Here is a 23167-nt window from a genome sequence, read left to right as displayed (position 1 = left end):
ACTTCCCTCTCCTTGTGCCATCTCACATGGGGTTTAACCCATTTCTGCCCAGCCCACAGATGTACACATTTGATCCCTGTTGCTTATATGCAGAACTGCACTCTGGGCAGAAGTGGCTTGTAAAGTTTAAATGAAACGCATCAGTGGGGTGCCCTGGGTCAAGTTCTTTTATTTCAACCACACACACACACACCCATCTGCAAACTGGAATAATGGGAACTGACCAGGGCCTCTGAGAGGAATTTTATCAGGTGGTACAAAGTTTCTTTTGGGCCCCTTTGCAAAGGGGGAGAGGTGAAACAGAGTGGGGGAAGGTGGTGACAGGTGAGCAGAATGGGGGCAAGGAGGGGCAAAACAGGGTAAGGGGGAGGGTGGAGGCAGCTGGAAAAGTCTTTGGAGCCCAGGTCTACCCACCCATGTGGCATTGGCAGCTTGATACAGGAATACAGAAAACCAAACACATTCCTAAGTCTCTCTAAAGGCTTTTAAAGATAGAAAATCATGCAGAAAATTAGCATCATCCTATTTAGGCTCACACTAAAATGGTAAGTTTCCTGTTTGCACCAAAGCTGCCTCTGCAGCAGCTGTAGCCCCTCAGCGGTGCTCCTGAGCTCCTATACACTCCTTTATGGTAAGCAGATCCAAAAGCCAATGAGCTACAGTAGCAGGCCAGTTTCCTCCCAGATTTGACACTGTGGACACAATCCTAACCAGGTCTACTCAGAAACAAGTCCTATTTGTTCAATGGGGCTTACTCTCAGGAAAGTGTGGTTAGGATTGCAGCCTGTGTTAAGTAATGTCATGTATGCATTCCTTGGCCCAGCATACATGGCTTGCCAGTAGCTACATCGGCATGCTTGTGTCCCCAGCTTCCTATGTGGGCAACAAAGTCTGAGTAGATGGGAAAATGTCAGATCCCAGGGCCCCCTCCTTTGGCTCCTGGACCCCCTTTTTGACCCTGGTACAAATTACCCCCTTTACCCCCCTCTCCTAGGCCCTGGAGCTGACCTCACCAAGTTGTTGGGGAGGTGAACAAATCAAAACCGCAGACACTGCTGCTGTAGAAAACCCTTAGTAAAGATATAGTTGGGGAAGTGCAAAGTGTGGGGATCTTGATTGTTTCTCCTGCGGATTGGAGGAGTGTAGCGTGCTTGGCAGTAGGAAGCACCACCCCAGGGCAGCTGCTTGCTGGGGAGGCGGGCACCCTGCCCTCTGCCCCCACAGGCTGGTTGTTGCCATGTTCCTCCTCCGCCGCCGCTCCGGCCCTCTTTGTTGGGCGAGGGCAGAGTTGGCGCAATCGCAGGAGGCTCTCACGCTTCCCGACCCGTGCTGATCCCTCCAGCCTGTAGGTGGTGGTGGTGGCGGCCGCCGAGGAGGCCCGTGCGCTCGCGTCGCCTTCTCTTCCCTTCCTGCCTCCGGCGAAGTAGAAGAAGAGAAGAGGAGAGGTGGCCCTGCCCTGCCCTGCGCTCGCCGAGGACCGGGGCAGGAACGCAGGCAGGCGCCCGAAGCTTCCGCTCTCTCCAGCGCCGCCATGTCGGACGGCGAGAAGCTCAATCTGGACTCCATCATCGGGCGCCTGCTGGAAGGTGAGCGGGCGGCGGGGTTCCTTGGCGGGGCTGCTGGGGCCTGGGAAGGCGGCGGAGGGTCCTTTTCCCCGCGCCCCCGGGGGAAGGTGCGTGCGGGGTAGCGCCTGGCTCCCACCATCTTCTGCTTTGCAGACGGGGAAGGGACGGAGAGGCTGCGGGCGGGGGTCCCCCAGCACCAGTTTGGGGCTGCGGGAGGGGAGGAGGAGGAAGAGGAAGGCGCCTTTGTCTACTTGGGGCGCCCTGAGCGCGGATCGGACGTTCCCTGGACGCGCTGCTTGTGCCAGGCGCGCCCCCAAACCCAGGTGGCTGCCCGGGGTGGAAGCGACGTGGGCGCAGTGGAAATGCTGATCCGCTGGAGTCACCGCGGCGCTGAAGACCGAGAGTCTGGCTGGGTGTGTGAGTGCAGGACGGCCGTGTGAATGTGCGGTGAGTCAGGGCCAAGCCCGCTGAAGGCATCCTGTGAATGCCCCAGGAGCGGCTCTGGGCTCGAAGCCTTCGCACCTGCGGGCTGGGCTGAAGGCGGATTTTCCCCTGCCCTGCGCAGCCTCTTCCCGAGGCTACAATCCTGGGCACATTTGCCTGGGAGCAAGCCCTCTTGACTCTGATGGGACTTCCTTCTAAGTAGACAAGCAGAGGATTGGGCTCTCAGGCTGCAATCCTGTCCACACTTTCCTGGGGGTAAGCCTCATTGACTGTAAGGCAACTTGCTTCTGAGTAGACATGCATAGGATTGGGCTCTTACGCTTCAGTCCTCTCCGCATTTACCTGGGAGTAAGCCGCACTGACTGTAAGGCAATTTGCTTCTGAGTAGACATGCATAGGATTGGGCTCTCAGGCTGCAATCCTATCCACATTTACCTGGGAGTAAGCCCCATTGACTGTAATGCAACTTGCTTCTGAGTAGACACGCGTAAAATTGGACTCTCAGCCTGCTTGGTGACAGAAGTGGGGGCCATGGAGTAAAAAAAAGAGCCATCTCCAGGATGGAGACATCTCTCAGCGGTGGGGGTGGGGGCAGCTTCTTGAGAAGGGTGTGCCTGTTTCTGTGGGATCTCCGCCTCCCTTGTCTGGGCAGCGTTTCTGAATGCCAGGACAAGCAGTACAGTGACCAATCCCTACAATAACTGGGCAGGGAAAAACCCCACCCCCTTGTTTTGTTGGGGAGAGGGGCGATGACCCCTTTTCCAGTGTTGAGGACAGAAGTCCACTTGGCTTCCTCAGTGGGATCTGGATCTGCAGGTGGTGAGGAGGAGGCAGATTTTGTGTGAGTCCACTGAAATCTCTGCTGGTGGTATCCTTACTGTGGTGATATCCATGTGAGGTAACGCTGGGGTCAGGGTGGGGTCGGAGGAGCACCCAGCAGGGGGCGGTAAAACGATTCCCGATTCCATTCGCTGCCTGCCAGGCTTCCTGGATCCCTGGCTGCTGTTGGCTGCTTTGGCCTTGGCTTTGGCTGCAGGCTCAGGGGCCCCTTTCAGGGGGACTTTCCCGAGTCAACCTCTGCAGTTCTCATACTTTTCCTTCCTTCCTCGGATCACCCCAGGAAAGGACAAGAGTATATTGACGCTTCAGGTTTGCTTATAAGGCACTCTTCATGTGCAATTCATGAGCAAGCTGAAGCATGTTGACTTGGTAGTCAGTTTCACTTGAGTTTCGCAAGTGAAGAAACAGAATCCACCCATGATGCTTGCTTGATCTTGTGTGAATGAGCCTTTTCCTGGCTAGCTAGCTGGCATGACAGACTGCACTTGCTCCCAGTGTGGAAGGGATTGTCACTCCCGAATTGGCCTTTTCAGCCACACTAGACGCTGTTCCAGAACCACCTTTCAGAGCGCGATACCATAGTCTTTCGAGACTGAAGGTTGCCAACTACTACTACTAGCTGGCATGCTAGCTGTGCATCCTGATGGAGTGGGGTTATAGCTGCATATTTAAAACTAATTATCTACTACTTTTAAACAAAACAGTTCACAAAATGACTTGTGAAGCAAAGTGAATAAATAAATGGTTCACTGCCCCCCAGATGCTCACATTGTAAAAAGATGCTGTGACTATCCTGAACATCATTTAATGCAGTAGTTTTCTGATGTTGCACAGATGGGGAACTGAGGCCAGAAGCGATGGCATAGAATCAAGCTGTTGGAACTGAGCATAGCTATAGCAAATGGGTTTATGTGTGCCTCCATAGGGTTGTGCTTGACTTGCACAAGGCCTCAGCCAGGTATGGATTAGAATTGGTTACTCTATGAACACCAGCCATGTGAGGAGAGAAGCCTCACTTTGCTACGCAGTTCCATTGTTCACCTCTGGTTGTGTTGTAACAGGCCAATATGGAGAGTGTGCTGGATGCCTTTAAGAGGGGATTGGACTAATTTCTGGAGGAAAAATTCATTACTGGTTACAAGTCTTAGTAGGTATGTGCAAACTCTTAGTTTTAGAGGCTGTCTACCTCTGATTGCCAGATGCAGGGGTGGGCACCGGGACGCAGATTGTGCCTGTTGTCTTGTGTGCTCCCTGGGGCATTTGGTGGGCCACTGTGAGATACAGGAAGCTGGACTAGATGGGCCTTTGGCCTGATCCAGCAGGGCTCTTCTTATGTCCTTTTGAGATTGCTGTGTAAATGAGCCATCTGTGCCACTCATTTTCCAGTGGTGGAGGAAAAGGTGCTGGTGGTATTATTGCAATTAGAGCTTTGGGTTTGCCCAGGCCAGCTCTGCAGCTTTCATGCTGGCTTTACTATGCTGAGTACAATAATGGAACAGGATGGAGTCGGTCACTTGCTTTGTGGCTTCTTGTACTGGTACTGCTTAATCCTGCTGTACTAGAGCTGGTGAGGAGACGTCCTAACCAGTCTGTGAAAGGTGCTGACTCTGTGTATGAACGAGGGCACTAGCGTTTTTCTGGCCACCTAGCTGTGCACAGGTGTCTTGGTGAAGTGGGGTTCATTCACATACAGGATGAACACCACTGACCTCTTGTTTGGGGCTGAAAGCGGATGCTAGAATGTAAGTTGCATTGCAAATGTGGAGCAGCTTTAGGTCCTCCCATGTGATAATGGAGAAGTTCCAGCATTTGCATATTGCTGAGCTTGAGAGGATTACAGGGAGTGGAATTTGGGTGTCCTTGTGGCGGGTTTCTAATTAATGGCCCCATTGCCAATCTGAGAATGAGCTTTGTCCCTCAGGAGAGATGGTGATCTGTGACATGGAGAGGAAGAATTTGGACAGGGCACTTTTCATTATGTGCTTGAGAATAAACAAGTACAAATGTGATCACAAGCACCCAGAGAACATGTGTGTTCAATTCCAGTCCGTTAACTGTATTTAAAGACCATTACAACAGCTAACCAAGCATATTCTTCCAAAAGGTGTGGTGGTTGCTTGGGCACTGAAGCAAGTTAGTATTCACATAGGCAAGAAAGAGTTGCCATATTGCATGCAAAATGTTCAACTGAAGTACTCCTTTCAAAAGGTGCCATACTTCTGTGGGGTCCTGATGTCAAGAGGAAAGGGTTGTGGCTGGGAAGGGAAATGGGTGGTGATGTGAAATTGGGGGTGTAAGCAGGCATGTCTTTTTTTACTTTATTTTAAGTGCAAGGCTCACGTCCTGGCAAGAATGTGCAGCTAACAGAAAACGAGATCCGGGGCCTGTGCCTGAAGTCACGGGAAATCTTCTTGAGCCAGCCCATCTTGTTGGAGCTGGAAGCTCCACTCAAGATCTGTGGTAAGCCAACCCCACCGCCTCTTCCTAGAAGGCCATGTTGCCTATGTGAGGAGGACATCTGCTCATACCCCCTTCTGGCCTCCACTCCAAAAGAACAGGGATGTAATGTGATGCACCGTTGAACGTTTAACGAACACTGTTTTGTTGCTATCCCTAGGTGATATCCATGGGCAATACTATGACTTGCTAAGACTCTTTGAATACGGGGGCTTCCCCCCAGAGAGTAACTACCTCTTCCTGGGCGACTATGTTGACCGGGGGAAGCAGTCGCTGGAGACAATCTGCCTGCTGTTGGCCTACAAGATTAAATATCCTGAGAACTTCTTCCTGCTGCGCGGGAACCATGAGTGCGCAAGCATTAACCGCATCTATGGCTTTTACGATGAATGTGAGTGCAAGACTCGTAATTAGAACCCTGGGCCTGCACAATTTGGGTGGAGGAATCAGAAGGGTTACACATAAGAGAACATGGCAGTGTTCCATTGGAAAAGGTGCATGTCCCTCTGCATCTTTTCTGACTGGGAGCCTTTTTCCCTCCCCTCACTTGTTGCAGGAACTTGGCTACTCAGACAGCCTTCCTCATCCTAATCCCTATCATTTTTCCTACTCTTCACAGGTAAGAGGCGCTATAACATCAAACTGTGGAAAACCTTTACTGACTGCTTCAACTGCCTGCCAATTGCTGCCATAGTTGATGAGAAGATCTTCTGTTGCCATGGAGGTGGGCCAGCCCAAGAAAAGACAAGGACTGGGTTGGACACAAGAAAGATGACCCAAAGCTCCTACTGCTATTGGACCAAAGGGTGTACTAGGCGCAGTGCCTAAGAATGGAAGGGGGGGCAGAGCTTGCAATCTGTTAGAGAAAAAAGAAATAAAAGCCACACGTTTGGGTGACTACTTATTGAGGAACTAGGTGCCTTCTGCATTTTGAGCTGATGTGCTTCTTCAGGAGCACAATAATATTTGAGAAAAACACTCTTCTGCCAAAGCCCTGCAATAAAGAGAGGAATGCCTTAAGAAAGTCTACATGGTCTTCCGATTCACCTATACTTTCTTTGTGTTTTTGTGACTCCAATGAAGAGGACTGTATAGGCATTCTCTACAGTGCTTTCCTCTCTTACTGCAGAGCTGTCTGCAGAAGTCTCCAGGCTTTCATTTTCCTTTCAACCCCAGCACCAGCTGAGATTGCACAAGGTACAACTGTCCAATAACTGCCTGCAAGCACCTGCTGCTCTTATCCACTTTCTGTGACTTCCTCCTGCCAGGGTAACAACTGTTCTGATTGTGGGGAGTTTAACCTCCCCCCTTTGAAATATGGTGGAGAATGGGACTGAATGGAGTGATGGTGGTAGTAGGGAGTGGAGAAGTCACTGGAAAACTTGGAGCATGAAAGGAATACTGTGGTCTACTTGAGGGAGAAGTGTGTGCAGATTGATCAGGCACAATTGCTGCTCCTCCAAGGCAGTCTGACAGCATCATCTTGTCTTTTAGGACTCTCTCCTGACCTCCAGTCTATGGAACAGATTCGGCGGATCATGAGGCCCACTGACGTGCCTGACCAGGGCCTGCTCTGTGACCTACTCTGGTCTGATCCTGATAAAGATGTGCAAGGCTGGGGCGAGAATGACCGTGGAGTCTCCTTCACATTTGGCTCAGAAGTGGTTGCAAAATTTCTGCATAAACATGATCTGGACTTGATCTGCCGAGCGCACCAGGTTGGGGCATTGCAGTAGCTTTTGATGAGGGAGAGTGTCACCTTTGAGTAGGCTGGCAGTGAGGCACCAGTGTTGCTATGCAGGCTAGAAAATCGTGGGGTGTAGTTAGATAATTGGGGGAGGGGCTAAATAGCCCATCTATCTTTGTCTCTCTTGTTTCCTTTGTAAACAAGGATCCACTTCTCTTGGCTATTGAAGTAGAGGCAGTTGAGGGTGGTGTGATGTGTCAGGGTCTGACAAAGGAATGTAGAGGGGCTGGTCCAAGTGTGGTTACAGCTGAGGGCTTTGGCCTGGTTTGGGAATGCTTGTGAGTGTGGAGCTAAGTGTTAACCCTCTTTTTTTCCCCTCCACCCATAGGTGGTAGAAGATGGCTATGAATTTTTTGCCAAACGGCAGCTGGTGACACTGTTTTCTGCCCCAAACTACTGTGGCGAGTTTGATAATGCAGGTGCAATGATGAGTGTCGACGAAACTCTTATGTGCTCTTTCCAGGTAAGTGTTGTTGATGGCAGCACTGTGTTCAGTTGCCCGCTGCTGGTAGTATGGAAGCAAGAAATACTTTGTAAGTCGTAGGACATAAGAAGTTGGGGGTTAGGTGTGGTTTTTTGTTTTAAAAAAAATGAAAGCTAAGATCTCGGTGATCTGCTATCCTGTAGCGAATGCTGAACTATAGATGTGTGGAATCCTGGAATATGAGGATCCCTTTCTATAGATGTTTGACTTTAAACTACTTGTGTTTTATTAAAATTCTGTAAATCAGGAATATTGAAATAGCTTATGTATTTTGAGTTAGTGCAACAAGATGCTTTCCTGTGCAGTGAAGCAGGACATCTAAATGATGATTACAGTGTATATCTTGTATATGCAAAACATGTTTATATTCTTAGAGTGGGAGCCCTCCTGTGTTTTGTCTTCCACTCAAAGCACCATGCCTCTGTAAATTAGTTGGTCACCATCCAGACAGCTTGACAAAAATCCATCAATGAAACTATGACTTCTGGATTCTATAGTTCCTTCTTGAGGGGAAAGAAGGTGGCCTCATCAAGATTTCAGTGTGGTGGGACCTTTATTGTTTATATTGTTCCAGCTGTGCACATGGAGTTTGAGAGGCAGAATACAGATCCCTTCTCCTTAGGAGGTTACAATTTAAAGTCAAGAGAGGTAGAGATAAGGGAGAAGCAGATGAATTATATGTAATGAAGCTCTGAGCACCCTCCTAGGCACATTAATGTAGAAAGCCCCATTGCAGTCATTGGGGCATTTACTCCTCCATATACAGGAGTTAAGCTAAAGAGTTAAGATAGTAGTCTAAGGAGTTACGCCAGGGTTTTTCAAACTGGGGCATCATGACGCCCCAACCTGTAGGCCTTGGCCTCTGCCCCCTTAAGAGACGGAGGCAGCAGGGGCTTGGGTGCACTTACCCAGGCCTCCTACAGCCTCCCCGGGGTGGGGGGGAGCCAGGTGTGACCTCCGGCAGGGCTCCCCGCAGCAGTGAAAGCAGTGATCATGCCCCGCCTCCCTGCTGCCTCACCCCCTGCCCCCACAAGCACTTACAATGGCTCAAACTCTCCACAAGAGTTTGAAAACTACTGAGTTAAACTAAGGAGTTGTGGCAGTCTTTTGTTTAACGTATGAATGTTGGAATGGAATTTCACTTTAGGAAATTTTTACAAAATGCTGAAAACATGAGACTTGTTTCTGGTCTTGCTGAAAGTTTGTTGCAAGGCTTAGACCGAATGAATATGCCACTCTTATTTTCTCTTCCTCCCCCCCCCCCCCGCAGATCTTGAAGCCAGCTGACAAGAACAAGGGTAAATATGGCCAGTTCAGTGGTCTGAATCCCGGTGGGCGCCCAGTCACTCCACCACGCAACTCGGCCAAAGCCAAGAAGTAACTAGCCTTGCCTGCACCCCCAAGCTGTAGGTGGGGGGTCCAGGCTGTCTCGTGTAGCGGTTACACTGTACAGAGGCTGTCCAGCTCCCAGGGCCCAGCCATGTAATTTTTTTTAAAAAGTCTGAATTAAGGATTCAATACCAAAAATTCTGCTCCCCTAGAATGGGGATGTCTTTATTTTTGGGGGTATTTTTGATTGACTTTTTTGCCAGCTTTGTCCTGATGTGTGCCCCCCTTTCCCCCATGGGGGTACTACATCTTTTTGAATAAACATGTAAGATTCTTATGTAATTGGTTGTGTTTGTTCTTTTGGTGGGAACTTTAATGGAAGAAGGTTGGCTGTTTTTGAGATACTAGTATAAGGCATAGCTTGGCTAGTAGCGAAACTGCATCTGAGGCAATCACCCTTTTCCAAGAGGTATTAAATGCAAGAGGAAGTAGGTCTACTAAACTTAAGGTGCATGTGTATGGCAGAAGGTTATATGTTCCAGGGAAGAAATGAGTTCAGTAATGGCTCTTCTAGAGTAATTGTGTTACTGCAGCAGTTCAAATTGGATCACAGGGTGAGAGAATGGACCAGAGAGTAAAATGAGCTTCATTTGGAAGGTGCAGCAGTGGACTACAAAGTAGTGCCAGACTCTTCCCTTTATTTGCCCTAAGGTTCTATAATAGGAGCTAATAAAGGAATATGTACTTCAGCAGTTCTCAAAATGTGTGTGGCATTTGAGTTAAAGTGGGTTCTGCACCAGTACTCCCTGGAAGCCCCAAGCCACTCTAGGTATAAAGATTGAGAAGCACTGGTGTACTTAATTTTCCTGTGCTGCTGTTAAGAGCAGTACTCTCTTCTCTTAAGCTCCTGCTTCTACAGGCTTTCTTCCCTAAGGAAAAGGAGGTATCTTTCTGGTATCTGCTGCCTTCCTGCAGCCACAGCCAGTGCTAGGTAACTTTTCTTTTTGCTGTAGTACAGCCTGGTATGAAAACTCTTAAACTGGAAAAGGAATGTCAGCTTGATGCCTACAATGCTATACTTTAAAATAGACAAGTTTTGATGGCAAGCTAGTTGCAGAACCAGTAAGCCTGATATACCACCCATCCACATCTTGCCTATGAAAATCTGTTTTACTAACACCACTACTGCCCCTTCTGCTTGTCTGAACTTCTTACCCATCAAGTTCTCACAGACACCACTGCTTGCTCTCCTCCTATTTGAGAGGATAAGAACCCCAAAGGTTTTTCTAGAATGCAGTGGCTGGCCTACTTTAGCTCAAATCACCTAGGATCCGTTCAAAGGGTTATAGAAGAAGCTTTGTGCCAATGCACTGTTTATATCCTGTTTCAGAGCAGAGTCTTTCTGGTCCTACTAGGGTGAAAGCTACCACTGTATTTTAGCATGTGGTCCTACCAGGCTTACCCAACATCTTCTACTTGTAAGCCATTTAAAGGCTATTTCATCTCTACATCCTTAATGTGAATCAGCCTTTTGTTGTTCGCTTAAGATTCGGTTAAGTCCCAAGCCACAACATCTTGGCTACTAATGCAGTTTGTAGGAATTAGCTCTACTACTGAGCCAAGTCAATCCTATAGGAATTGAGCAAAAAGGAAGACAGAGCATTAGACACTGTATACACATATAATAGAAGCAATAGCTTTTCAAGGCCAGATGTTTCGTCAGTGATAGGAGGTAGTTTTCATGAAATAAGAGTTAAGGCTAATACATTTGGAAAGCAGAACTACAAGAAGTAGTTTTCTATTAAAAAGCTGGCTGCATGTTTGGACTCTGCCTGCAACAGAACCTAAAGCCATGCTTGTTGGTACTGTGGGGCAGGCATAACTGTAGAACCAGATGAAGCAATCTTCTTAAGTGACTTTAAGGGTGCAATGGTGTAAGCAAGAGTCCCTTGTTTGCAGTCTGATACCAGAACACAATCAGCAGTGCTGAAGAGGCCAAGATAAGTAACTGTGCCCTTGTTGAGTCCTTTACTGCCTCCTACACCTTACCCTTCACTACAGTTCAGATACCTTTTTGCTGCCAGTTTCCCTTCCTGCTGTAATCCTCCTTTTAGTTCCTGTATGGCTTACAACTAATGATGGGGGCTGAGCTATAAAATAGCTTAATTGCAGAGAAAACAGTAAAGTTAGGATTGGTGATTTGCCTCTCATAGCAGTAGTTCATGCACAGTGAAACATCTACAAATGCTAGACAATTGGTATTATCTATATTTTAGTCATAAATCCACTCTAAGAAGATTTAATCTCTATGTTGCCATCCTTTTTGTGCAAGAAGGTAGTTATAGCCACTGGTTGTATTATTACCTCCATGCAGTTCTGCCTACAGAAGTCGAAGAGCTTTTCTCTGCAGTCCAACAGCAGCAGCAGCTCAGTAGAGCTTATAAGGAGAGGTCTCTGGTTCAATTGCTTGGACTCAGATCCTAATACGGAGAGTGGTGGGCTGGGGGCCCTAGCCACCAAAAACCAGTTCAGCTGAAGCATCTTCTCCCAGCACTAGCATTAGAGATGTCTTCATGTGATCATTAGGGACCATTTCAGGATTCTCCCTCGCTGTCCTCTGCCAACACCTCTTGGCTGGAACATGGATAGCCCAGGGACTGTGACTGGTTGAGGACTGAGCCAAAGAATAAGGAACGGAACTGTAAAAAAAACAAAGAAGGTTTTGGAGCGTAGTTCACAAAAGAGCTAGAAACTGACAAAATGCTTGTGTCCTTGCAAGTTGTGGTTCTTATGCCAGGCTCTGGTGAATACTGTACATAACAGAAAGCTAAGATTACCTTATTATTCTATACTGATGCTTTGTATAGAAGTTATGCAGATTACAGCCCAATCCTATGCCTGACTACTCAGAAGTAACTCCCATTAGTCAATGGAGCCTACTCCCAGGAAAGTGTGGATAGGATTGGGCTGCTAGTTGAGTTAGGACTTTTAAGTGCTGCAAGTCTCACTGATCCTCCTGCATAATTTCTGCAACACTTTTTCAATGCCTAGGGAAAATACCTTCATGTTTTCCTACAGGTACATATTAGGGAGCAAAATACATTTACTAAAGTGACTGCAGCAGGTTAGATTTTAGGAAGTCTATAATGGTTCTAATTCAGTTGAAGTTATGACAAATGATATTAAAAACAAATGAGCGTGTTAGCTGTAACCAACTAAAGTCCCATTGCTTTTAATAGGAGTTAGTTATAAATAACTGGTGCAGGATCCCTGAGGGATACTCTTATAGTAATGTGTAGTCTAGCAAGTTATATGTTAAAGGTTCAGAGTGTACTCTTCTTGTACATGTGAAGTAAATGAATGCAGTTTTCTGTGGAAGAGCATGCTGTGGTGAGATAGCTGCAATCTCCCTGTGGTGCTTTTGTCATGTACAGGTTGAGCCTAACTGTCTGGATTTTCTATCCATGGATCTTGGCTCAACCTGAACTTTCTGAAGTTGGAGGGTTTAAAGGGCCCAGAATCACAGATTTTGTTATCCATGGTTTTCTGTATGGGGCCTGAGAACAGATATAGAGGCCCCAACATAAGAACAGCCCCACTGGATCAGGTCATAGGTCCATCTAGTCCAGCTTCCTGGACACCCTATAGTTATATTGAAATATGCATACTTTTCCTTTCTATGCCGAAAGTGTCCCCCTGAAAACCTTAAAGTGGCCCCATGGATCTCCTGACTACAGTCCCTTGCACTCCCTGCATAATGCAGTCATGCTCTGACATAGTGCAGTCTCATTGCACCAGATCCTTCATTTTGTGGACACAAACCTTTTTGTGTGGTGGTGTGCCTGGCACAGTCCCCTCCTGATCACTATCTGAATCTCTTGCATCACAACTGGAGTACCTCACAGGTCTGATAGGTTGTTCCTTCCCTTCTGTGCCATCGCATGTGGTTTCCATGGCAATCATGTAGGCATCAATGTCATCACAGGTTAAATCATAGGCAGGGGCAAGGGGCTGAGGTGTGCTAGAATGAGAGAAATGGTTCAGAACTGTTAGTCAACACCAGGCTCCAATTCCTTGGAAGACTGGGAAAAGCTCACCTTAAGGCTGTCTAGAATCATTACTGTCCAATTAAGCCATTTCTTCCAATGTTGCATATACACAACAGGAACCAAATGTGTACACCTGTGGACTGGGCAGAAATGAGTTAAGCAAGCCCTTGCCCCAAACCACAAGTATCTGATAAACAAACTATTGAGGCTAAAAAGCACAAAAAAATCAAGGCTAACCACAGCAGAAAAACTTAATGTACAGCTGAGATGAGCTGCTCCAAAAAGTAACCAAGGCAACAGTATATACTTGTTGAGATGACAGCTCTGATTAGGACTGGGGGATGACAGACAGTTCTGCTCAAAGACTGTAACAATACCTATTATAAATGACATCACCGATAACACACAGTTAATTCTTTCCATGCTAAATAGAGTCTAAGAAGCAACTCCTACTTAATAATATCAAAGACCTCTGGACTCTTCCCCAGTACTTGTTCGCCTTCTGTGTGTTAAGTTTTGTGAGGCAGAAGCTAGCATCTGGCTTACCCTTTGGTTGTCTGAGAACTGGGACTCTCTGGCTCAGACAGTGTGGCCAGGACCAGGTGTGCTTCCAGTACAGGGTCCTCCAAAGTGAAGATTGCTGGCCTGTGAAAAGAAAGTTAGAGAGCACAAAACTCTCAGGTACAGGTTGTTGGGCTAGGTTGTTGAGACAGCATCACACACATCATCTCCATTCTAAAGCGGTGTAGAAAGGCCCACTGGCTGTTGCCAACTGCAATGAATTCAAAACTTACTCTTTGTAAGAGCATAATGAGCCCTGGAAAATCTGAATGGGCCAAAGATCCATCTAGTCCAACATCCTATTTCTGCACAGTAGCCAACTAGATGGCTCCAGGAAGCCGAAAAGCAGGGCACAAAAGCAACTGATATTCAGTGACACACAGCCTTGGAAGATCCATAAGCTATCATGGAACTTCTCTAGTGAAAGCCTACCTGCCAGGGATGTCAAAGTGGATATTAAGGGGAAGATTTGAGGATTCCGCAAAACTCAGAAGACCCTGAAAGAGAAAGATGAAATAGAAGGGGAAGAGCAGACACAACCCATCTCTAAACTAGGGCAAGGAATGGGGGAGTATGCTCACTCGGAATTCCTTGAGGCAGAAAGTGACTTGAGTTTCTTTCTTTATGTGGAAGGCCTGGAACTCATCCTCACTCAAACACAGCTCTGTCTTCATCATCCGGCCAGGCTCTGAAGAAGATAAAGGTCAGAAAATACTCTCCTGTGGCTATCCCTCACTTCATTCCATATTACTCCACCCTACCCCACAAGCATTCACAGCTCTGAGGATAAATTAGAAGCAGAGTTGCACTGGGGGGCTCACCTGCCTCCTCTTCCAGGTAACTGCGGAAGCTCACCTTCCCACCAGGACTGGCACCCAAGGTCACCTCAGCCAGTGTCAATGGAAAATGCACCACAGCATCTACTAACAGCCTGAATGTTGGAGTGGAGAGAGAAAAGATTTTGCAGGGAGGCAGCAGGTTTTCCCAGTTCACTGAACTCTTGGGCCTAAGAGATTTCCCATCAGCATGTACTCACTGTCCCAATTAAACTATTAAGACACATCAGCCTACACAAAGCACTCATTGTTTTCTTCCCTTCATAACTTTGTGTGAGTCCAAACAGCAGGTTTCCCTTCCATGTCATTTAGAGCTAAACAGTCGTTCAAGGAACAGCTTCAAGAAAAAGGCAATCCTTTAAAAAACCCCAAAACAAATCTATATATAATTTTGTTACCAAAATCATACCATTCATGTCTACAATCTGACCACAGATCATCTCTCTCAAGTGACCCCTCATCTGAACATATATATCCTGATGCCCACAAGTTATGTCAAGCCAACTGCATTATAGCTGTGTTTGCTGTGTGAAGCAGCAAAAGAATTTTGTACATCTGTATTACAGGGTCACATATGCACTAGAGACACACACAATCTCCTTCCAAGTGGCTGTGGGTACACTGTCAATATTGGTCTACACAGCCTAGCCACAAAAGCTCATCTATCTCAACTCCTTCTGTATGCCCTTCTGTATGTAAACCCTGCCAACTACATCTTTGTCCTACCTGGGAGGGGCACGCAGAGCGTGGGCACACTGTCCTGTGTCGAAGACAGCCTGCAGTGATTCACACTCTTGGAATGACAAGTCATGGGTCTTGACAACACCTGCAAAAGGCAGACAGAGACTCTGTTGGAAGTGGTCTAAGGCACAACTTGCCTCTCAGAAAATCCCAAACCCTACAAGCAAGAGACACAAGGCCTTCCCTAGTGATGTGAAGAACCGGGATGGGAAGGAAAGAATGCTCCCCTCCAACCATTCTAAAACTAAAAAAAATCTGAGAGAAATTTAAAAATCTCTCTTATGAGATGTTTTCTCTTTCAAAAAGTGAGTACAATACTTTTAAAAGCAGTGTTTTAAAACAATATTGTTACAGCCAGTTAATGTTACTGTAAATCTATTACAGACATTCAAATGTAACTGTTTTGGTGATTGTAGGATTGCTACAATTTATTTGAATTACCAGACAAGCAGCACTCTTAGGGCTTGATGCTGGAAAAATATTTTCAGTTATTTGTGGATGTTTGTGGTGCTTGCAGGCACAGATGTACTTGTGGAAGTGTCCGGCAATGCTTGCCTGCTACTGCCACTGCCATCACTGCTCAGCCTCTGACCCACTGGCCTCTGCTGTAAAAAAAGAGGTGTGGAGAGCAGAGGAGAGTGAAAGGCAAAGAGCCTCCCTGTCCTCTCACCCATACTTCCCCTTGGAACACAAGCCAAGAGCTTCAAAACGCAGTACATTGAGCAGGATAGGTGAAAGAGGAGATGGTGGCAGTGGGAAAGGCCACAGAGGATGGATGGATGGTTGGAAAGTGTGTGCAAAATCTCATTTACACCTTGCAGTACCCCTCAATAGCTATTTTGCAGTGGTTCCCTTTAGAGAAGTCCTGTTGCACACAAAGACTCCGTAAGAGTTGTAACTCCTGATATAACGCATATCCTTTATGACTTGACCATTAGTCTATTTCTTGGCTTGTTTTCTTGAAGTATCTACTGAGCATGTAGATTATTTCCTATTTTCAGATTGTGGCATGCTTGGTGGTGGTTGGCAACCTTCAGTCTCGAAAGACTATGGTATAAGCCTACAGCACCTGGTATTCCCAGGTGGTCTCCCATCCAAGTACTAACCAGGCCTGACCCTGCTTAGCTTCCAAGATCAGACAAGATCAGGCATGTGCAGGGTAATGTAGTCTGGTTTGTGTTGATCTGTATGACCCCGAAACATGTGTAGGTGGTATTAGTGACAGGCTGCTTGTAAATACATCCAATCACTGTAGAACTTGGGTTTTCTGTTGTTCCAAATACCTGACCCACTAGATTAGTAGTTCCCAAAGTGGTGGGTCATGACTCACCATAGGGAACTAACCTGGGCCATTTGTCCTTAAGGGGAGTAGCCCAGTAATGGGTGTCCTGACGGCACCACAGTGATTGCAGCGCTGTGGGGACCCAGGGGTCTTCCCCCTTATCTGCAGGGTCCCGCTGGCCTTGGGGAGGGGTCCAAGAGGCCCACATCCATGGGCTTCCCCAATGTGAGAAATCACTCCGTTTGGGGATCAGAGCACACGTCCAGTTTTCACCCCTGCAACTACTTACCTGAGGTCCCAAAGTTTGATCGGAACTACGAACCCTGCAATTGAGAGCAGAATCCTATGCATGTCTACTTGGAAGTAAGTTCTATTGTATTCAATGTATCGTACTCCCATGAAAATGTTTATAGGATTGCAGCCTAAGTCTTTAAATAAAACTAACCAGTTTTATTCCAGCAGTACTACACGCTTTTTGGGCCTAAACATTCTTTGGAATTAAGCAAGCTACAGGGCTCTTGACTACTACAACTGGTCCTCCCTGGATCCCTCCCTACATTCTAAAGATACTATTTACTCCAAGTGCATTTGGAATCTCATGGTTCCCATTTTCCTTAAGTCAGCACCAACTGCCTGCAAATTGTCACTAACCACTTCTCCATTCAGATTTCCCTAGCATCAAAACTGCGTTTGCAACCATGCATCAATGCCAAACCTTCCAATCAGTATTATCATCCTCCACATTCAGGCAGGGCTTTTGCTCCTTACTGCTCACCATATTTGCAGTGTAGCTGCACACGGAACCGGCTGGCACGGAAACTCAGTGAGATGAGACATTTTTCCACAGTCTTCTCAAGTGAAGGGAGTGAGCGAAACACAGCCAAGAAAGACTGGAGGGCAAGAGGAAATGCAACCATTACACATGCACGTGTATATTTTTACCCAACACCTTAAAACAAGGAAAAGTCATCACATTTAATTCTATAGTCTGCAGCACCCACTCCCTTCTCACATAACTGAACTGGCATGCCCCCAATTCTGTTTCATACAGCTCAAGTCTCTTAGAATCAAAACCATCCTTTTTGAAAGCCTGCATAAAAGCTGCTTCCTTGCAGCATGGTTGAGTAATGCTAAGGAAAGAGTGGAAATCAGGCAACCTATTGGCAAAACCTGGTGTGTCCTCCCTTCCTTAAGCCCAGGACTCTATGTTTGGTAATCCACAGAGGCTGCATAGATCTTGTAAGCAGCCGTCATTCTCACAAACAAATCCTTATTAACTGAAAGCTCTTTTCCCATACATACAACTCGCCCTTTGCCAAACTACTCTCCCACTAAATCATAATAAAAGCCCCACTGAATCAAATCATCCACTGAATGCAGCTTGCCCTCTCCAGTGAGGCCATGCTGTTTTCTCCGGAAAGCCTCACAAGCAGATCAATGGCCTTTCCTTGGGTTTTGTTATATAATCATATTAACTTCAACTTTTCCCAAATCCTCCAGCAATGGAAGAAAAAGTACATGCACCCCTTTAATCCACAAATAATTGTTTTATAGGTAGCAGAAGTGGCAGGACAACCTCCCTACAGGCACCTCACCTTCATGAGCACTTTGCATCGAAGTGCACCTTCATCAGAGCTGGAGCCAGATTCCCTGGGCAGGTAGTGTTGGAAAAAGAGGGGGGCAAACAGAAAGCAGGCATAGGCTGAGCGAGATGCGTTTACTGCACGCAAAGACAGCTGGAAAAGCAAGGATAGAAAGTGTCACTAATTCAATCATCGTAACCATGGCCAATTCTCAACTTCCTTTCAAACTTTGGCCCCAAGTAGTGCAAATGCTGCTTTGCAAAGACAAAATCAACACAGAATGTGCTGATGTAACCAGACAACTTCCTGTCAATGCAACACATTGACAACTGAGACTCACATAATGGTTTTTAAGATATCTGCAACCATTAGTTCCCACCCACAGAGATCACAATGCCAGGACTGTGTCAGTACTTTGCTGAAGGATTCTCCCCTTAATTAACCATATGGGTATCACATCACTAATGAACTTTTTGTCCCCCACTTAAAACTTTATTTTTATAAACTCTGAGAGTCACACCCAGACAATAACCTTATACAGTTCCTCCACTTTGGCAGTATGCCAATATTACTTTCTATTGATTTTGTAATGTTATATTACAATGCCTTGTACAAATACATCCAGTCTTGCAAAATAATAGAACTCCTTGCCCCAGAGCCCAAACTTATCCATGTCTACTCAGAAGTAAATCCACCTGTAGTCAATGGGGCTTACTCCCAGGAAAGTGTGGATATGATTGTAGTTCAGTCACCAATCTTCACCACTGCTCACAATCCTTTAAACACAATCCCCAAAAACTGTAAATGAATTATTCTGTGGGACATCCGCTTTCATTCACTCATTACTCCTTGTTTAAAAAGCTTTCTCTTCCTTCCAACATCTTGCCTTACCCCTTCCTGCTGGGGTTCAATGTAGACTTCATCTCCAACACGGGAGAGAGAATGAACTGCTTTTCCCAGGGCTACATGAGGGACAGAAGAAAGTTGAGCAGACATGGGCATTTTATTGAAAACACTTATACGCCATGTTTATTTAAAACACTTTCCCCTTGTGACCAAGATGCCCATGGCAGCTTCCAACATATTTAAAAACAAACAATAAAAAGCAGCAAAACATCATTACAGCATAGCTGCACCAAATAGCAGATCAAGCAATAAAGGAGGCTAAACCAAAAAGGCAAGGTGAAACAAAAAACATTTTTAGACCCTGTCTGAATGTCAACAGGGAGGATGAGGTTCTCAATTCTAAAGTCTGCATAAGTAAATTCCAGTGTCTGATGTTGCATCAGCAGCTTGTGCCAGTTGTGACCATCCCCCACGACCTCCTTTTATTTAATAACCATTTTACTCTTGTAGCATTGTTCAGCAGTGAAGGAATACAGCTAAGCACTGCTGAAATCCTGAAACATTCTTTTCTGATTATGTTCTAACATACAAATACCTGCTTAATGCTCATCTTTCCCCCATATCAGAAAATGTTCGTTATAGAAGGTCCTTCCAGGACCCTTGTTCTGTATCTGAATGAATAATGCAGAACTCTAAAAATACCCGGAACCTGGCTAGGCTGGGCCCCTAGGCTTTCAGGTATTTTGGGCCCCCTCCAGCACTTCAATTTTTCACCCCACTACAGCTGACAGCCTGACCCTGGTGTGGTAAGTATTAGAATTTGAGTGTCTCCTGTATGAATTCTATTCCCCAATTTTTTTTAATATTTATATTGTGTAAGTAGAACTTTTCAGAAAAGCACATGGGGGTGCTTTGGGGGTATTATTGTTCAATACTGTAATATTTTGAATAAATTTTTTTTATTAAAAATATATCTAATTTGGAATAGAGATATGGACAAAAAAGGAGGCGGTAAGCAATACAGCATTAAAGTTGTGTGCATGCATGTGTAGTATACTTATGAGAGTACATATAAATGGATAAATATATATGTATACATACTGCTATAGCACAGAGTGCAATGTACCTTTAACTACTGGAGCCCTAGGGTGCAGGTAACTGTGTGTCAAAAAAAAAAGATGGGCCCCTTGAATCAAACTGCCCTGAATCCAGCCACTCTTACTCCTAGATGTTGCAGCCCTTCTTTCTAAACAGAATGTTTTATTTCTAAAATTGACACATTCTATTACAAGCCTTTTGGCTGTCGAAGAGGCCCCAAATTTTGAAAGAAATGCAACAAATGTATTTTGTGGAGAAAAAGCAGAAAAGTGGGGGGTTTGATATACTTCAAGCACAAAGCTTTTATAACACAATGTCTGAACATTTAATTTAAATTTGATATTGTTCAATGCAAAAAATTAGCAAAAGAATTGTGCATCTACCAGTTAGGCAGAGGCTTTCTCAAATAAATAGTAATAAAACATTGAGAAATGTGACATTTTCAGGAAAAGACAAAAGTGTTGTGTGGTCTTAGCTATTCTGCAGCTGCTATTGCTGAATATTGGCCATCAGATCTCTAGAAGGGGAAGGCCCAGTTTTTCTGCTCCCTTAAGCCAAGCAGTCCCCTTCCTGGCTAGAGACCAGGTGAATGCCCCAGAACCAAGCAGCTTATCAGGCCCCACCTTTCACATTGCCACCAGTAACTATGCACTTCATGTCGAAGGAGAGAAGCCACTGAGTTCTCCAACACCAGAGACCAGATAGGGGAACAAAATGCCTGCAGTATTACTCTTCACCTAGTTGCCTCTGATCAGCTGAATTGTATGATGGAAACAATCTTCCAGGACTCCAGAACCAAGGCTGGAAAACAAGTAGATATGTGTGGCCATGAAAAATTAAATCTTGTTTCAATTATCAGTTTCTTTGACTACTTCTATAAACTATGGACAAAGTTCCACTGAACAGAATGGGACTGAATTCTGAGCAGACATGCCTAGGATTGTGGTGTGTTTTTTTTCCTGCAACACAAACTAAGAACCCAATCCTATGCATGTCTACTCAGAGATAAGTCCTATTATAGTCAATGGGGAGTACTCCCAGGTAAGCATGAAAAGCACTGCAGACCGAGAGCACAATCCCATGCAGGTCTACTCAGAAGGAAGTCCCATTCTGGTCAATGAGGCTTACTCCCAGGCAGCAGCGTCACTAGGCTTTGCATCACCTGGTGCGGGAGGCCTACCCCATGCAGTGGGCGGGGCAACACCCCAGATGGTGGGCGTGGTGATGTACCATTGCCCCGCCCCCACTGGTTTTTTGGCAGTACCTTTTGTTAGAACACAGATATTTCAATGTGGTTTGTTTCATTGCATTCTGCATGAAATTACGCATTGATTGATATATAACATGATGGTCTTATTCCTCCAAATTCTGATTTTAGTGATTTTGAAAACTTGTGGAGTCTCTCTCTCTCTCACACACACACACACATCACCTTACTAACACCTTATTGCAGCAGTTCTCATACTTTTAGCACTGGGACCCACTTTTTAGAATGACAGTCTGTCCAGAACCCATTGGAAGTGATGTCATGGCCAGAAGTGACATCATCAAGAAAATTAAAATAATTATAGTTAAATTAAAATAAAATAAATAATTAAATAAGGGGGAGCGAGTTGTGTTCCACCAAGTGAGTTTTTGCTGTAGTCTGCCTGCAATAACACCTCCCAAAAAGAATCAGTGAGATTTCCAGCCCTCCCAGTGCCCAGTTTAAAGTCCTTCTATTTCAAGCACATCAACACAAAGACCCACCTGGCTTTACAAGTCTGAGAGCCCAAGCCTATGCCTGTCTACTCAAAAGTCCCATTAGAGTCAATGGGGCTTACTCCCAGGAAAGTGGGGATAGGAGTCCACCCTTAGAGCCCAAGTCTATGCATGTCTACTCAGAAGTAAGTCCCATTAAAGTCAGTTGGGCTTACTCCCAGGAAAGTGTGGGTAGGATTGGGCTGTGAGGGAAACTGCAAAATAGAAAACTTTCCCCTTACCAGTTCAAGCCTCTTTGTCGGTCCTTTCTAATGGGGGGTGGGGGGCTGCCTTCTGGGGCTTTTGTTGCGCTCCAGTCCCATTGGATCGGGACCCTTCTGGTGTCCTCACATTCTTTGTCTGGCCTGACCTGACCACCAGCCAAGGTACGTCTGCCTACTCGCGCGTAAACTCTACTTGAGGCTGCTTCGCTTCCCATAGGGCTCCATAAACTCGCAGCTGGGGGGGAGGTACCTCCTTCTCAGGTGTTTTTGGGGGCTGCATTCACTGGATCGGGACCATTCTGGTGTCGTTGGATTCCTCTCAGCCTGCCCTTTCCGACGGACTATGGCAAGTACGCCTACTTGCGAGTAAACGCGCGATACGGCTCACTTTCCATAGGGCTCCAAGCATTTTTTCCTTCCGGTGTTTTGGCCATAGCTTTTGAAGGAAAGGAGCGATCTCAACGGGGTTTTTTGTATTGTGTTCCAACGGTGTGCGGCATGACGCGGTAGATCCTAAAGGCGCGATTTTAGCACATCACCCCGCAGGGCGCGTCACCCGGTGCGGCCCGCACCCCCGTAGCGATGCCACTGCTCCCAGGTCAGCATGGACAGCATCGCAGACGGAGACGGCAGCCCCAGAACTAGTGTTTCCAGGACCACGAAGTGCCACTCAGGCAGGGCTCTGTCAGCCCAACCCTGCCCACACTTTCCTAGGAGTAAGCCCCATGGACCAGAATGGGCCTGACTTCTGAGTAGCCCTGCATGGGATTGGGCTGTGTGTCGCGGGCTCCCGTCCTTGAGGTCCCCCTGCTCCAGTCCCAGAAGAAGGGCCATTCCTCAGCCCCACCGCTGTGGGAAGCGCCAGCCTGGCCGAGGGCGCCCTTCGCCCTGCGAGCGCCCAGCCACTGACGCCCCCCGCCCACCTACCTGGCCCCGAAGTCAAACAAGTGCGCCAATCTCCACTTCTCAGCGGATCCGCCTCCTCCCCCCATTCCGGCTTCTCATTGGGCAGTGCGCCAGTCACGTTCCGAGAACGAAGGCGCGGGAAACGAACCGCAGAGCCCGAATCATTCAAGGACTTCCGTTCACGGCCTCTAACAAGGACGGAGGACGTAGATAGGTTCGCGCGCCTAAACCGAAATGGAATCTTTGTAAAGTCCCGCCCATTCCCCTGGCTCTGCCGGTGGCTGCCCCCCGTGTGGGAGAGCAAGAAGGCGCCTGCGCAGTGTGGAGTCGCCTCAGAACCTGTTCTGGACGGACCCCTCCCCTCCGGGCTGGGCAGCTCCCTTGCGAGGAAAGGCGCCAGCGCTTGGGGCTCTTCGGTCTGTTAAGGAGGCGCCC

General features: G+C 46.7%; 3 protein-coding genes and 1 pseudogene across 4 annotated transcripts in view; 2 read left to right on the top strand and 2 right to left on the bottom strand.

Annotated features, from left to right (window-relative positions):
• The first annotated feature begins 1324 nt into the window (after positions 1-1324).
• Positions 1325-9208, top strand: PPP1CA (protein phosphatase 1 catalytic subunit alpha). Its single transcript, XM_066611484.1, has 7 exons — positions 1325-1586; positions 5178-5309; positions 5467-5697; positions 5926-6030; positions 6801-7024; positions 7382-7516; positions 8808-9208. Exons 1-7 carry the CDS (start codon positions 1532-1534, stop codon positions 8916-8918), a joined length of 993 nt encoding a protein of 330 aa, XP_066467581.1. The 5' UTR covers positions 1325-1531; the 3' UTR covers positions 8919-9208.
• RAD9A (RAD9 checkpoint clamp component A) lies at positions 8813-22905 on the bottom strand. Of its 2 annotated transcripts, none has more exons than XM_066611482.1 (12): positions 22754-22905; positions 20486-20663; positions 18810-18880; positions 17931-18071; positions 17111-17225; positions 15039-15138; positions 14298-14407; positions 14058-14164; positions 13909-13973; positions 13462-13560; positions 12765-12887; positions 8813-11565 (listed from the first exon to the last, which is right to left on the bottom strand). In XM_066611482.1, the coding sequence occupies exons 2-12, from the start codon at positions 20517-20519 to the stop codon at positions 11376-11378; spliced, it is 1155 nt and encodes a 384-aa protein (XP_066467579.1). In that variant the 5' UTR covers positions 20520-20663; positions 22754-22905; the 3' UTR covers positions 8813-11375. The 2 variants fall into 2 exon arrangements, with proteins under 2 accessions (XP_066467579.1, XP_066467580.1); XM_066611483.1 differs by having other exon boundaries at positions 11379-11565; positions 12689-12887.
• On the bottom strand, positions 16111-16223 carry LOC136637354 (5S ribosomal RNA; annotated as a pseudogene).
• The window catches only part of CLCF1 (cardiotrophin like cytokine factor 1), a 71172-nt gene continuing 70413 nt past the window's right edge, over positions 22409-23167 (top strand). Inside the window, exons 1-2 of the mRNA XM_066620988.1 lie at positions 22409-22424; positions 22643-23148. Of these exons, the coding sequence (XP_066477085.1) occupies positions 22409-22424; positions 22643-23148 (522 nt within the window). The remainder of the gene's footprint in view (positions 22425-22642; positions 23149-23167) is intronic.

Source organism: Tiliqua scincoides, chromosome 1 (genome assembly GCF_035046505.1).
Source record: "Tiliqua scincoides isolate rTilSci1 chromosome 1, rTilSci1.hap2, whole genome shotgun sequence".
NCBI classification, from domain to species: Eukaryota; Metazoa; Chordata; class Lepidosauria; order Squamata; family Scincidae; genus Tiliqua; species Tiliqua scincoides.
Note: the sequence above shows the minus strand (reverse complement) of the source record. Positions and strands in the feature narration are given on the sequence as shown.

Excerpts from the sequence above, each read along its gene's own strand:
- PPP1CA (XM_066611484.1), top strand. The coding sequence starts at position 1,532 with ATGTCGGACGGCGAGAAGCTCAATCTGGACTCCATCATCGGGCGCCTG. Across the intron at positions 5,310-5,466 it reads AGCTCCACTCAAGATCTGTG|GTGATATCCATGGGCAATAC; the intron begins GTAAGCCAACCC and ends TGCTATCCCTAG. Across the intron at positions 7,517-8,807 it reads CTCTTATGTGCTCTTTCCAG|ATCTTGAAGCCAGCTGACAA; the intron begins GTAAGTGTTGTT and ends CCCCCCCCGCAG.
- RAD9A (XM_066611482.1), bottom strand. The coding sequence starts at position 20,519 with ATGAAGTGCATAGTTACTGGTGGCAATGTGAAAG. Across the intron at positions 18,072-18,809 it reads TTGAACCCCAGCAGGAAGGG|CTGTCTTTGCGTGCAGTAAA; the intron begins GTAAGGCAAGAT and ends TTGCTTTTCCAG. Across the intron at positions 17,226-17,930 it reads GATGCAAAGTGCTCATGAAG|TCTTTCTTGGCTGTGTTTCG; the intron begins GTGAGGTGCCTG and ends CTTGCCCTCCAG.